General features: G+C 45.7%; 1 protein-coding gene across 1 annotated transcript; it reads left to right on the forward strand.

The window, feature by feature from the left end:
• Positions 1–1679: 1679 nt before the first annotated feature.
• On the forward strand, positions 1680–15640 carry LOC143006956 (cysteine-rich secretory protein LCCL domain-containing 1-like). The gene is made up of 15 exons (XM_076158329.1): positions 1680–2031; positions 2623–2980; positions 9150–9268; positions 9869–10001; positions 10120–10235; positions 10330–10430; positions 10534–10725; positions 11378–11438; positions 11539–11605; positions 11724–11854; positions 11941–11984; positions 12082–12154; positions 12254–12329; positions 12463–12596; positions 14965–15640. Exons 2-15 carry the CDS (start codon positions 2720–2722, stop codon positions 15014–15016), a joined length of 1560 nt encoding a protein of 519 aa, XP_076014444.1. The 5' UTR covers positions 1680–2031; positions 2623–2719; the 3' UTR covers positions 15017–15640.
• Positions 15641–15848: the final 208 nt, after the last annotated feature.

The raw sequence follows: 15848 nt of genomic DNA on the forward strand, positions 1-15848 counted from the left end.
AGCGTTGCTATTTCAGCTGCGGTGAAAGGGGGGGAGCCGGCCCCAGTCTGACCACAGAGAGAGGGCTGCTGGTGGGGCTGTGGTCGAGGCCCCTGCTACTGACCCAAGGAACAGACAGTAAACCCTGGGTTTATGGAAGTTCAACATGTGGTGGGTCCCCAATGTGAGAGCTCTTGTATGACACTCACAGAAGTAGGTTAGTCAGCAAAGATGGGGAGGGGATAATGTTCTTAAAAAAGGAGATCTACTACAATCTTCTCTCATAGAGGCTGTCCAAACTTCACATTGAACCTAAATATGATACACTGTGTTGTCATTTGATTTGTTGTAATGAAACCAAACTGCCCATAATTGACCTGCTCAGCTGTTAACCCCCTCCTTCCCTCTTGAAGAGTCTGTGTATCCCTTGACTCACCTGATGACTACCCTCACCCCCTCTAGAAACAAAAAGCAAACACTGGGGAGTCATGGAAACAAGAGGATCCAAGAAGAATTACTGAAAAGAGACACAGAGCAAAGTCCCTGTGCTACGGCTGGTTTGGCCAGCGTTTGGTTTATTATGTCTGTCAGGTGAAATACAGAATGATTGTGGAAAGTCTGTGTAGGGGGCAAACACAGTGAGGCTGTTGATTAGCTCCTGTTTCCACTGCGCAGCGGCTACCACTGAAAAGGACCAGATGACAAAAGACACAAGACGCAAACTGCCCGTTTCCATTATGGAGGGGAAACAGTGACGACAGGTTCAGCTTGGAAATTAACACAGGGTGGTTTTGTGTTTTAATCCCTCCAAGGAGTCGCCTGTGGAGCGTTACACTCAGGGGACTGAGGCCCATCAGAGGAGCCACTTTTACAGTTATACTAAATTAATGTTATTACTGTTAAAGAAAAGAAAAAAGAAAAGAAAGAAAGAAAAATGTTTCATCCCAAGTCAGTTGTGCTTCTTCAAGGAACAAGTAACAAAACAATGGCCCCATAGAAGCAGAAAGGAATTAGCAATACTAAAGATGTGGCACTGAAACTGAAAGAAGCTTCTATTATAGGGAGACTGTGTGACATTCAGCTCATACACATTCACTCAGAATATAGGTTGGATATCGAAATACTACAAAGTGCCACAAGTCACGAGTACATACTGCAATTTTGAGGTACTATTGCAAGTATAAGCCACATTTACTACATTTGAGATGACAAAAAAGTTCTTATCTTATCTTAAAATGTTATTATCACAACATGAATTGAGTTTAAAATGATTCACTCCAGCTACAAGGAGCATATTTAATAACTGAAATAATATAATCTTGTTTCATTCCAAAAACTGAATAAAAGTTGTCTAGAAACATCTTTGTGTACAAACACTAACCCTCAAAGCGTTCATTTATTTATTTTAAGTAGCAGCTTTAATGAATGGTATAGTCACAAAGAGGGGAAACTCTCTGTGACTATACTATTCATTAAATCCCCCTCAGGTATATGACACAGGGCGATCAGAGGCTTACATGTGCTATAGTGACATCAGGTCTGTAGTTGGATTCTCTCTAACAGACTTGCTGAAGGGGAAAGAAGGCTCGTGCTTCTGTTCCGCACGCACGCACGAACCTCGGACGCGCACCGAGGTCTTGGCACGGCCGGGTGGGCTGTTTCCAAGAGGCGGGGACAGGGGCCGGCGCTCCCCGGAGCAGCCAAGTGGAGGATAAAATGTGGATAAATGATGCTTTGGCGGCTTTGGGTGCAAGAATCACCGAAAAGAAGAAAGCTGCTCCTTCTTCTTCTTCTTCTTCTTCTTCTGCTTCTTCCTCCTCCTCTTCTTCTTTTCTCCGCGTCTTTGATGGAAGCGAGCGCGTCACCGGCTTTGATTGATCTCCCGCGGCAGCCAAAGCAGCGTCAGTCCACCTGAGCTCGACTAAATTACTTTGAGGCGGATTTTGGTGTGTTTTCTCTTCTTCCTCTTGCTGCAAAGAAGAAGTTTTCACACGGCCAGATCTCTTTCAGGAACCTGGAGAAGCGTGCGGGCATCGATCCAATTCATTAAAGGTAAATTATTTCCTAATACATAATCCATACATTAAATCCCAGCTCTCCATTCCTGTTTCCAATATGCATTAATCTTCACACTTCCATTAGGTTTTGGCTCAAGCTGCTGTCAGTATCGCAGCTTGTTCTCAAAGTGCATGTGTACATCCTTGTGAATGCAGTGGGAACATAATGCACCATATTTCTGTACACATAAGCACATTTATTAGAGCTGGACCGCTTGGTGTAACATGAAATGTAATATTTAGTTTCAACAAGTCTCCAAGTTTGCGTTTCTCCTTTGGCAAAAAAGTGGCAAAAAGTTGAAGGAAGTTGATGACAAGTAATGATTTCCTTTATTCAAAATTTCAACTAGTCATCCTCAGCCTGCCAGCTCACCCCCAGTGAACCCCATGAGGTTACTGTGGCACAGAACCAAACCAGCAGAGCCTGCAAGCCAGTAGCTGTGCGGTCCAATGCAAAGTCCTCACCAAGTTCAATATTGACCCAAGTTATTCAGCAAATTTAATACAGAATATCAAATCCAAGCCTACACCAGTGATCCTGTTACACTCCCTTTCACTCGCCTTCCTTTGCCATCTCACGTCATAGACAAGAAGAGGAGTGTGTGTGTCTCTGTGCTGCGAGCTGCGTTTCCACGGCGAGAGGATCTCCACCATCACCGGCAAGCCAGCAGCGTTTGATCAGGATGAGGCGTGTATCTGCGTGCGGGCTGAGGGGCGTGTCCGTGCTCCTGCTGCTCCACACTGCCGTCTCCATGGTGATGCTTCCAAACTCCACAGGCTGGGAGCAGCTTCTGGACAAGTATCTGGACGAGGATGGGGACTGGTGGGAGGCCAAGCAGCGAGGGAAGAGGGCCATCACGGACAACGACGCTCAACTCATCCTGGATCTTCACAACAAACTCAGAGGTCAAGTCTACCCGTCCTCTTCCAACATGGAGCACATGGTAGGTGGACATGGAAGGATGCGTGTATGTGTGTGTGTTGGCTGTGTGGTGGATGAGACTGATTCCTGTGAAGTAGCGGCTTCATCTAGTTTGTTTGCTTGTTAGCAAAGCTCTGACCTCATTCTGACCTCCCTATAGCCTCGCACACGTCGTCCTGAGGGCCATACAGCTCAGTGAACTGACCCAGTCACCAGACCAACTGGCACCTGTCCCACTTGGCTCACACACACACACACACACACACACACACACACACGCACAGATCTAAGCACCTTCACTCAAGGACCCCCCTCACAAGTCCATGTAACCACAGTTGTTTTGCTGGAAAAGAATTTCGCTCAACGTGCCAAAGATCACGTTACAATTGCGTTTTTTTTTTTAACTCAAGCCAAGAGATTTGTTTGACTTTATACTTCGGCCATCACGTGTGTGTACAGAACCAGATCACTTTTCACAGCGCAATTAGAATCAGGGCATGGCACTGCGGCTTGTTTTACCAGCTGCCCCTTCCTCCTCCTCCTCCTCCTCCTCTCTCTGAATACACACACACACACACACACACACACACACACACACACACACACACACACACACACACACACACACACACACACACACACACACACACACACACACACACACACACACACCTTCTGTAAGTCAATGCTCCACAGACAGGCATCTGGAACGCTTCCAAAATGTAACTGCATGTGCACTTTACAGCTCTGCCGGGCCGCTCCAGTGCACCGCCACTGAGAGAACGTAGGAGGTTAAAAATCGATACAGCGTGCAGAACGTAATGAGGTTTGTTTATCGTTTCATCTCAGTTTAAAGAGCTGCAGAACAAAAGGCAGTATTATTCTAGGTAAAGGCAAATAAACAGTTCCTGCTGGGGGCAATTTCTGGCCTGGGTAATTGTATAATTGAGAGGTTGGACTTGAGGACCCCTTGAGTGCATATATACATGTGTGTGTGTGCAAGCTGCCTCCGCCTGGCAGGCTTCTGGTAGAGGCACACTCGAGTGCAGAAACGCTGAGCCAGCAGTGCTCAGCTCCTTTCTACTGTCTCCAGTTACACTTGGCTGGATTCTTTTTTCTTTTTCTTTTTTTTTAGCTCCAGGGGCACCCAGGGGTGAAATACGGAGAGGTATGCAACAAGAGGATGTGAGGTGAGAAAAGAGAGCCACGGAGAAAGAGTTAGCACAGAATAGATAAGTTTAAAGAAGAAGAGTTGATGCAGTTATAAAGATGCATTCCAGAATTCCGGAATGGCAAAAATAGGTGTGGAAACAAGCGGGAAGTGGAAGTGAAATAGGAGCGAGGCAGGTGTGGCAGAGGAATTCTAAGCAGGGAATCTGAAAAGAACGATGGAGATGTTTGGCTGGGGTACAAACGAAGAAGAGGAATGACTTCTGAGGATCAGCGCTGAAGTCTTATTTGCGATTCTGCAGGTGTCAGAGCCTTTGAAGTGAGGAGACGAGAGAGACGAGAGAGGAGAGACGAGCGGTGTAAAGGGGATTCTTCTGTTTCTCAGTTTGAAGGTTCCTCTCTGTTTCTGTCTTTGTCTCCGTGTTGACACATTTCGGAACACTCACAGTCTCAGGATACTAGAAAACTTCGTAGACATGCACACACAAACCTATACACATTCATACATACCCATTAGCCAATTCTGTTATTTTCTGCCATAAATCGTAACCCAGCCGACCTCACATTAAGTCAAATCCCTCTCTTTACTCATTCATCTATTTCCTTTCCTTGCCCTCTCTCTCTCGCTCACCCTCCCTCCCTCCCTCTCTTATCCTCGTGGCTCTGTTCCCATTCTGTCATTATCCTAACACAGAGGCCCAAGAATTCTCCAGATAAGCATTCGCACTCCACAGCGATCAACAAAGCTCCTCGCTCGCCCATCAACCCGGGTTATAGGGGACAGAGGCTCTACCTCTCTCTCTCTCTCTCACTCACACGTTGACCCACAGGTATAAACGGAGACGTGTCAGCGTTTGAAGCTCTGCAAGACAAACAGATGGCATTTTGGGATAAAGGGCCCATCCCGCCCTGTTTAACTGGGTTTTGCCACGCAGCACTCGGGTCTGAGGTGACGCCGATGTCTGCTGTTTTGAAGATAAAGCTATATTGACATTCACGGTGTTCAGGATGACGTAGGGAAATGCTGTGGTCACATTTATTATTCCTCATTTATCTTAACAGATAAACAAAAAAGACACAAATCACAAAAACGCCAATATGTTCTTTAGCCCAGGAAATGATTTTTAAACTGGCAGCTTCTCAAGACAAGGTCACGCATTCTTGCTTCTGTAATGTCAAATGCTGCTAAAGATAAATAGATTTTACAAACCAGTTACTTTACCAAAACAGTATTAGGCATTATTATGGAGATAGAAAACGAGGCTCAGGTGCCCAAAAGACTTAAACTTTCTCTTCTGAAGAGAAAGCAGCAGCAGCAGCAGCAGCAGAATAACAACAAAACAGTATTTCCAGCATGACTTTGCTCCTCAGGGTTCCAGGACCCTCTCTAGGCCTCAGTGGCAGCTCGGCTTCCTTCCTCCTCCCCAGGGTGCTCTGCCATACTGACCCAGCTTCATGTAATGCAGAGGAGGCAAACACACTTGGCCCATATGTAGAGTGAATGACTGTAGCGACACTTTCCACAGAATCCCTCAGGGAACGTGGTCATACGCTTTTCCAGAACCACAAAACATGTGTGGACCAAATTAGCAAATTCCATTGACCCTCTTGATTATCTGTTAGAGAATCTGTTTCACATCCAGGGACAAAACACTGGCACGTTTCTCCTGGTAATCAGGCGAGTTCCCTGCCCCTTTTCCCGGCGCTCTCACTCTTCTGCTGTAGGAGGTTTGGAAGTTCCTCAGACTGCTCCTTCTACGTGATCGTACCTTAAGAGGCCATCAAATATCCCCAAAAAAACAAAAACGCTTGGCAATGCGGCACCAGAGTCTCTTGGACGTTGCCCAAAAAGTCGTCTTTGGTGGCCTCTTCCCAAATCCTACCCCCCCTAGTTCCAGGTTTGGGACTACCGCAGCTGCAGCCTTGTTGGCCCAGGGATCATTCTTTGCTGATTCTGGAGTCACCTGTGCCAAGGGGGCTGCAGAGGCTTGCGCCTGGATTCAGCTTCCCACTGCTGGGGTCCTCAGCAGGTTCTTGGGCTGCTGCCATGACAAGCACCACCTGCCACTGCTGAACATTAAAACGTGGACAGGAACTGACATGAAGCCAACCATGTGTATGTGGCTCGGATCTGGAGGGGCGCCGAGTTTAGCAGCTCGTTATACTGACAGGCTCATATTTGTTGTGGTTATTTATTATTTTTTATAGCGTTACCATTCCTATTTCAAAAATTTAATAAAATAATCTTCCAATCAGACCAAACCACAGTATCAGTCTAACCACACTGTTTACTTGGGTTGGGTTCGATCTGCAATTTGGCTTAATTAACCCAACCAAAAATGGTGGCAATATATAAAACTCTGTCCGACCCTGCAATCCCGTCCACAAACGTGATTTCCATCTCCCACCATGACGTCCTCTGCTGTCCTGTTCAAACTTTGTCCCCGCTATAACATGATAATAGGTAGGATAATGAGATTCACTGGTTGACAAAATTCAAACAATGGTCAGCCCCAGGGCCTCTGATATGAGCTGATGTGGAGGAATGCGGCGCATGGAAAATGAAATACCAACTAACGCTATTGCTGTGGTAATAACACACACACACACACACACACACACACACACACACACACACACGAGTTGACAGGCGTCCTCACTTCTCTCTCTATTCTCTCAGCCGTTTGCTTCTCAATCTCCCCCCCAACCTCACGTTCTCCAATACCCATATCTCCCCCCCCCCCCCCCCGGCAACACTTTCTCTGCATGCACAATTGACTATGAACAGGAAACCCAAATGTGCAGAGGAAGTTTACTCTGCTGTACCCTTCGGAATGCAACCAGATGAACAAGGAAGGGGGGGAGAAATGGCCGCAAATGAAGTGTTAAGCGAAATAAACAATGCAGTGTGCGCAGTGCTGAAAGACTTTAGCAGGGGAGGTGTTTTTCCTTACGGGCCCCAGCAGAAGTGTGGTTTGGGTGGGGTGGGTTGGTCGGCGAGCGGCAGGCAGGGGTGGCGAGTGGGGGTGGGGGGGTCTTGGTTACGAGCCCTCCCCTGCTGGGCTAACTATGCAAACAGCAGCTTGACAAGCAGGCTGCACTGTGCACCAGATTCAGGAGCGTTTGGAATACAGGCGCTTTTTCAAGCTACGTTTTGCTGTAAGTTTTGACGTTTGGCAGGGAAAGCTCAAGCGCCTTTTGTGGTACTGAAACAAATCACATTCAGATGCATTTCAGAGATTTGCTCAACATCTGCCCCCGGGAATTGGGTTGTGGCTCCAGTCAAATGCTTTCGGAGTCATGATAAGTGGGCGACGTGTGGACTGCCCCATGACAGTCACCACAGCGCTTAGGCAATGTGTTTCAGGCCGTTATCAGCATACGCATTGATTATTTGTCCGTGCGAGGAGGCGGCTTGTCAAGGAAATCGAAGCTTGGAAATGACACCAACGGAAATAAAGTTATAATCGAATGGTTTTCCTCAACATTCCCAGACTACTAACGATGCCAAGGCTCACATTCCTCAAGTGTCTTATTTTTCACCTCGCCTTTAAAAGGGGGAAACAGAGATTACTTGATCATTTCTTTTACGCACACGACAAAACACACATACATGGACATTGTTTTGCATTTGCCTGCCAGCTTCTATACGTAATTCCTGGCGCGGAGTACGTTGCGGATAAACAGCTTCTATTTTAGCCCTGGTTCTGTCAGTCATCACTTGGCCTTATTGTGCAAGACAGACCACAGGCTACTACAGTATATATGAGGTAACTGTAATACAGTATCTATGCAGGTAAAGAGCCAATGAAAATAGACTTTACACCTACTATAGTGTATTTGTTCTATTTGACAATTACGTAATGATTCCACAAGGCTTCGTCCTGGAATCCGATACACTGCTGGATACAATCACTGCAGACTCAACCCTTACTTCGCTGTTGTTGAGTTTAACAATTAAATCCACTCAACAGCTAAAAAGGATTCCCAGAAAGAATTGAAGCAACCTCCCGTAAGAGTTAATTTGCAGCATTGCCAGACATCCTGTTGCTCGGCGTGCGTGTGTTTTCAGGGAGTAATGCAGAGAACAGCAGTTGTTTCTGGTGGGACTGAAGTGGGTGACGGACGACGATCAGAGGAGGAGGAGGTGGTGGAAGAGAGGGAGTTATTTTAGTGCGTGTTATTGGATGAGATTTCAGTGAGGGTAAGCTATAACGTCCAGGGCCTGATGTGTGAACACTTTTGACACACATGCACGTATGCACACTTGCTATATATATATAACTGACATACTTACATGAGACATCACACACCAATGGTAAGAGGTTAAGGTGTGTTATAAAAGGAACATACAGTGTCCTTCAAAAGAAAGGCAGCTGGTGTTATTCTAAGGGATTTTTTTTGATGGTAGAATGTAGGTCAGGAGAGAGGAAGGACACTCTTTGCATTCCCAAAAAACCCCAGAAAGGGAATATGATCCCTTACTATCCAACCAGAGCCAAACTTGACTGAGAGGGCAATTCAGAGAGGGGTAAAGTGAAACAAAAGTTTGCACCCAGACGCCCCACTGGAGACATATGGAAGGTATTACTTAAGGAAAAACAGCTTTTTGCATTTTTTGAATAACCCTCAATCTTTAGGGAAAAGCCTTCCAGGACAAACCAGCTGAGAAACTCAAAACACAGCAGAAACACATCAGCGCAGCTCTGCTTGTAGTTTAGAAATCAGTGTATTTATTCTGGAACACTGATACGCTTTGTTTTTAATACCACAAGTCAATATTCTTACGGCATATTACTGACAGCTGAATAAATCCTCCACACCGCTGAATGTGTCCACTTACTCATGTTGGAGTCCCTCCATGACCCTCCTGACTTGTTTATGCTTTACGGCCCATCAGAGTTCTTGCGATCGATCTGTTTTGGACGAATACAATTCATAGCACGACCTCAGCAAAGGTTTGCTCAATTGAAGGCTCCACCGTCTAAAATGCAGCGTCTCTCCTTTCCCCGTCTGTCCAGGTGTGGGACACAGAGCTGGAACGCACGGCAGAGGAATGGGCCGAGACCTGCCTGTGGGAGCACGGCCCGGCCGGATTGCTCCCACAGATCGGACAGAACCTTGGAGCCCACTGGGGAAGGTAAATGACACGTATATGTACAATTAAACTTAAACCCATTGAAACTGTTATAATTAGAGCATTGAGCAAGAGGAGACTTAAGGCACAAATCCTGGTCGATTCAAGTCAAACCAACTAGTGACGCCCGCTGCCAATGCAACATTAAGGCCTCGTGATCTCTCCTGTTCGTCAACTGAAAAACAGAATATCAAACGTCTCATTTAATTTCCCTATTATAATATATTCCGAAAGCGTAAAACCTTTGATTGCTGGTTAGAGGTTTAATTGCAGTCTTAACAAATGGGTGTACTACGCCGTGTCTACCCATAGATGATAAGCACAGGTGTTACTATGGTTACGGTCCTGCTGAGTGTAGCTTGCGAATACCTTTCATCTTATAGAAAAAAAAATGTTTTCGTTATTTACATGAAATTTAAGTTAAAATAATTCAAAATTTGCTCTCTGTACGTCACAAACCACTTTTTATTGCTATGATATGTTTGCTCTGTATGTGTAATTTACTGTATAGTGTGAGACACGAAGGTCTAATTTTTGCAATATGTCTATACACATTTGTATATCTTTTAACTAGTTCATATTTGTGTGTATCGGTCCGTCCAGGCATCGTCCTCCTACATTCCACGTGCAGGCCTGGTACGATGAAGTTAGAGACTTCTCCTTCCCTTACCCCCAGGAGTGTAATCCCTACTGCCCCTTTAGATGCTCCGGACCGGTTTGCACTCATTACACACAGGTTTGGATCGTACCATCTCATGTGGGCGCGGGGGGGGGGGGGGGGGGGGAGACTTTGTCCTCCGTTGTTTAGGGCCGCCTCATGATCTGTCCTGTTCATCTATCTATCTATCATTCAGCTTGTATGGGCCACCAGCAGTCGTATAGGCTGTGCCATCAACGTGTGTTACAACATGAACGTGTGGGGACAGATTTGGGCCAAAGCAGTCTATCTGGTCTGCAATTACTCACCAAAGTAAGCAGGTTTTGTTGTGATATAACACTTCCATGAAGAATCAGGAGTGAGGTTGTTTAATAAGCTGACTTGGTCGTTGTTATTACCTGAACAGGGGAAATTGGTGGGGCTACTCTCCGTACAAACATGGGACCCCGTGTTCGGCCTGTCCCCCCAGCTATGGAGGAGGCTGCAAGGAAAATCTCTGCTACAAAGGTACAGTATGTCTGCACGAACCAGAGACGGAGCTCGGTGATGTATGGACGAGCGTTTTTACGGTATATTTGAAGTTGTTCTCTCTCTCTGACTTTACTCAAAGATGATAGCTCCAACCCTGCCCAAGAGGAAATAGAAGAAAATAACTTCATAGAGCCAGAGGCCCCCCGTACTCCGCAGAAGCCCAGGACCCGGGCCCCCAGGCCTGAACCTCCCAGTCTCCCCGCCCCGGTCCCCACCAAGCCCCCCACAGTGGACCTGCAGAAGAATGAGGTGGTCAACACACAGCAGATGTGTAAGCTGCCATTTAAGTGTTTATTCTGGCTCTGGTTTCATCTGCGCATGGGGGGGGTGGAGGCTCTGGTTTCAGGGTTGGGACATACAGAGAGTCCGAACAAATATAGTATTTTTCCAAACTTGGATTCAAAACCATAGTATTTGTGAATCCCTGTCTGCTTATGTTGAGTAAGCGATAATGAATAAGTGTAAAAAAAAGAAAAAAGAGACTTGAACTAGAAACATTTTCCTTTTGATTTATCTCAAATTGCCTTGATGCTCTGCAGTCTCTTTCTGTCGTCTCCCTGATTAACCCTGACAGTTGCCGGAGTGTACTTAATATTGCAAGTCACTCTTTGGAGAAGGGAGGGGAGTCGTAACTTAGCATGATCTCCCGAATGTGTGTGTCTGTGTGTGTGTGTGTTTGCTTTTGGCCGGCTGAGAAGGTTGGAGGGGTGAGAGGGGGCTCGCTGTGGTTTGACTTGTGCATGTAAGATGAGACGCTTCCTCCAGTATTGCTGACCACCCTGAACTCTCTGGCAGGAATGACTCCCCTTTTTGAAGCATCACAACAATGATCCTCCTCGCTGGATATCAGTCAAAGTAGATTATTGGAGGCTACATCTGGACTTGCAGAGTTGTTCAAGGGCGTTTGTGTTTTTGTGTTTCAGCTCAGATTGTGACCTGTGACACCAAACTACGAGATCAGTGTAAAGGAACAACGTGTAATAGGTACATTTAAGAGGAAATCTAATGAATTACTACAATACCACAAGGTACCTACAGTACTTTTTCACTTTATTGGTATATTCTCTGTCTTTCTAATGTGCAGATATGAGTGTCCAGCTGGATGCCTGGACACTGCAGGAAAAGTAGTTGGGACTGTACACTATGAAATGGTGAGAGTTCCACGACTGAGATATGCCGTTTTCCCTATCATAGTGTCCTTGAGCAAGACATGGAGCCACTACTTGTTTGATAGATAGACAGACAGCTGATACTTCTGTTATTTCAAAGCAATCTAGCGTGTGCAGAGCTGGACTACACGCCGGCATCATAGACAACGATGGGGGATGGATGGATGTGACAAGACAAGGAAGGAAGGAGTTCTTCATCAAATCGAACAAGAACGGAGTCCAGTCTCTGGGGTGAGGAACATTGTATTTGTAATCGTAACACAGAAGATATTTGATAGTGAAATTGTTTCTTGACGTGCTGCGTTTGATCTCGACAGAAAATACCAGAGTGCAAATGCCTTCACAGTTTCCAGAGTAGCAGGTTAGTCTAACAATAACACTCATACGATACATGTAAAATGAAGGTACACATTTCTATGCTGAATTTGGGTTTGTTTGCATGTCTTCCCTCCATACAGTGAAAGCCATCACATGTGAGGCCACAGTTGCACAGTTGTGTCCATACCAAAAACCTGCAAAACATTGTCCAAGGTAGAAATATATTGACATGTCCGCTCACCTCGTATATATTATATATAATAATATAGCCGCACCTTTATATGGAATAACAATCATCTGCTCTATTCTTAGATTATACTGCCCAAGAAACTGTATGGAAGAGAATCCGCATATATCCAGAGTAATCGGCACCAGGATATACTCTGATGTAAGGCCCTGTTTGGGAACTCGCAACGATCAAACCCTGTTCATGTACATCAGGATCACCGATCATCCATCAACATGTTCTGTCCCCCCCCCCCCCCCCCCCCCCCCCCCCCCTCTCTCGCCTGCTTTTGTAGAAGTCCAGCATATGCCGGGCGGCCGTCCACGCCGGTGTCATCAGGAATGACGCGGGTGGCTACATGGACGTGACGCCAGTGGACAAGAGGAAACAGTACATTGCTTCATACCAAAATGGCATTTCCTCCGAGAGGTACGGCACGGCCCACACGAGAGTCTAATATTCGCACTGTGTGTTTGTTATCATTGAAGTAAAAGGGTTTTCCTGGCAGAGCTTAGAGACGCAGAGTTAAGTGGGAAATCGATGTCTTCCAGGTGGAGGGAAATGTATCCACTCTATCCTCCCTTGCGTACCTAATCTTAAAATGCAGGCAGTTCATTACATCTCTGACGCACTGCGCATAGGAGGGTGATTAACATGCTTCCACTTTAAAAGAATTAAATGCCTGTTGAGGCTGTGAGTGCATCTTTATGTAGTTGTGGGGAGAAGTGTGTGTGTGTGTGTTTGGTGATAAGCCAAAAAAAATGTCTCAGATAACGGAAAACTAAACAAGTGAAGAAGCAACAAACACACAAAGTCAGTCCCAATGGGTTTAGAGCTCGCCGCAATCAACATGGCGGAGGAAATGAAGTTAAGCCCGGGAGTACGTGGAGGATGGATTCGGTAAGATGTAGGATCTCTACGCTGTCTCCTTCATGAAACACTGCCGTCTCTCCAAACACACTGGAGGGGGAATGGAATTGAAAATCAGGTCATGCAGAATGAAGACGACTCCCTTTGAGTGAGGGAGGGAGGGAGGGAGGGAGGAAGGGAGGGAGGGAGGGAGTGGACGCCATGCCCTGACCGCTGAGAACTCGTGTGATATTGATATTGATCATTAAAGCGACAGAGACAGATACAGGCAGTTCTTCCATGTTACTGCGCATTACAAGACACTACATACATTAGGTTACAAAACAAGAGTGAGACAACGGCAGTCGAGAGCATAATAATGAGGCTACAAGACCTTTCCTGCAACTATGGGGACGACACGAGATGCTGCGACCTACTAAGCAATGAAAGGCCGAGCCCCCTTTGAGTGCACGCTTGTGTAGGAGAGCCTTTCCATACTTTTGCTGCAACTACATCAATATAAGTATACATAGAAACTGCAGTAGTTAGATTTCGTACCAGGACCTACAAGCACCAGAGACAGACAATTAGAGAGCAAAACAGTGTGCTAGCTGTTGATTCAACCGCTCTAAATTATATAAATCAAGAAATTCCTGAATGATGCGTTTTAGTGTCTGCTACCACACTCCAACACAAAGTAGGAAACAATCATTACAGGTTGGTAGGATAGTTACTGGAATGTTAAGAGGCTTAGCAGTGATGCAGCTCTATGCAGAGGGAAATAATGACTTCTTCTACACTGTCACGCACGCAGCTCCTCTGCATAAAGAAGAGGAAGCACCTCTGACTTTTGTGAATCAGGAAATGAATAAATCATGTTCCGATTTTGAAGAGGGCTGCGCTATTTTTACCCAAGCTCCTTTTTTTTTTTTCCGGAGGTGGAATTTAACCTGTGAGCCAACATTTTTAGTGGTGACTTAAGCATCAGCTGGGCGAGGAATACCGTGCCGAGAGTCAAGTATGCATTTGTCAACGTGGACATTTTTTCACGGTCATCCATTTTTAGCTGCCAAAACAAATTAAGAATATTGATTTGTTTTATGGTTTCAAGGTGATGTTGAAGTAATCGTTTTTTTTCCAAGCGCACGGCTCAAAATAAGCACCGCACAGTGAGTTTTCAGTGTTTAAGGGGGAAAACATGGGGCGTGATTAAACCGAGGGGAACTTGAGATTGTGTAGACTAGAGGAAGCCTTTGCCTCCGTGGCGGATGCTTACAGCACGTTGAATCCACGCTGTGCCAGTTTCCTGCAGCATTAAAGTTAGGTGAGCGCCGGCCTCTGGAGACAGCTGACCACATAACTATCTGTTCCACTTTATAGATATTAAATTACACCAACTTTGGATTGTTCTGATGTCTGCAGAATGCCAATTGTTAAGGGGTGTGGAGGACGGAGACTGAGAGCACACACAAACATACACACACACATCTTGTGTGCATCTTCCCCCCACCGCCCCTCTCTGTTTTCTGCCCGCTCCCTTGTCTCTCCGCACTGCATTTATCTTTGTCACTCTGCAGAGATGCCTGGCGTCTGTTGGTATCTGCTCATCATTTATCTGTCTCCTTTTACTTCACAACATGTCTGTCTTTGTTGGATTAACACGTGAAGTCCCCCGTGTTTGTGTAAAAAAAAATGGAGGTTTATCTGTTTGCTCGGGGGAGCTGGAGCCTTTATCTGTTTGTGTCTTATCTGTCATCAGCGTGTCAGGCAACATTCTGACGTGGACGTTTCTCTGCAAAACCTGAAGTCTATCTATTTGTGCGCGTCTGTCATCTGCGTCTCCCTGGGAAAGGCCAGGACATGTTTGTATCTGACACATGCCCACACCCGGAATAACTGTCTCTTTCTCTCTCGCCTGGCTTCTTCTCTTCTCTTCTCTTCTCCGCAGTCTTCAAAACCCTCCTGGAGGAAAGGCTTTCCGGGTGTTTGCTGTGATTTGAGTCCCCCGGAGGGCAGCCTCGCCAAACAGCAAGTGCACTCGGGCTGTTGAATGAGCGGTAATCAAGCCCTGTTGTCAAACTCAATGACTGAAATGTTTCTGGCTTTGCTACACTCCAGAGGTTAGAAGTTGTCTCCATGACAGCGTAAACTGAGCAACAAAAAACTTGACACTTACACAGTGAATCATGGAGTTACGCTTCATTTTTGTCATCTTAGTGGGAAATTGTTCTTTTTTTTGAAACTGTAAATATCTCTTGCTAATATTTCGCTGTACATATTTGTCCATAGTATTACCAATACTTGTGTTTTGTCTGCCTTTGTCTTGCCTTTCAAAATAATTGTATAAGAACAGCATATTTCAAGGGCACTTAAGGATGAAACATCTTTTTTATTGTCAATGTTTGTCTTAGGTCTGGCACATGTTATTGGTGCTCTGGGAAAGTATCTCTTCATATTTTGTTCTCTTTTTTATGATGGGGGGAGAAATGTAATGCATTTATTTTTGTATGATTACGTTTTATATCTGTATGATTTATAAAGGATGCTGCTATGTGTGCGTGTGTTGTTTTTGTTTTTATTGTTATTGTTTTTCCCAGTGTGATGCTGTGCTTTTTGTCAGATAACATGTTTGAGTTCGAGCTCCCTGCAGGTCGGGAAGTACACACATCCCTCTAGGCGAAGTTGTCATTCTCAAAAGTTAAAAACCCCGCTGGCCAGACTCCCTCATGCATCTCATTTGACTGGATGTCTGCGCACCAGTGCTGTTTTGTAGGTCACATCGATTTATCTGCCTCTGACATTCATAAACAGAAAGTATACTCTGCTACGGTT

Source organism: Genypterus blacodes, unplaced genomic scaffold, assembly GCF_046128005.1.
Source record: "Genypterus blacodes isolate CSIRO-AG114 ecotype Tasmania unplaced genomic scaffold, CSIRO-AGI_Gbla_v1 ptg000076l_1, whole genome shotgun sequence".
In the NCBI taxonomy this organism is placed as follows: domain Eukaryota; kingdom Metazoa; phylum Chordata; class Actinopteri; order Ophidiiformes; family Ophidiidae; genus Genypterus; species Genypterus blacodes.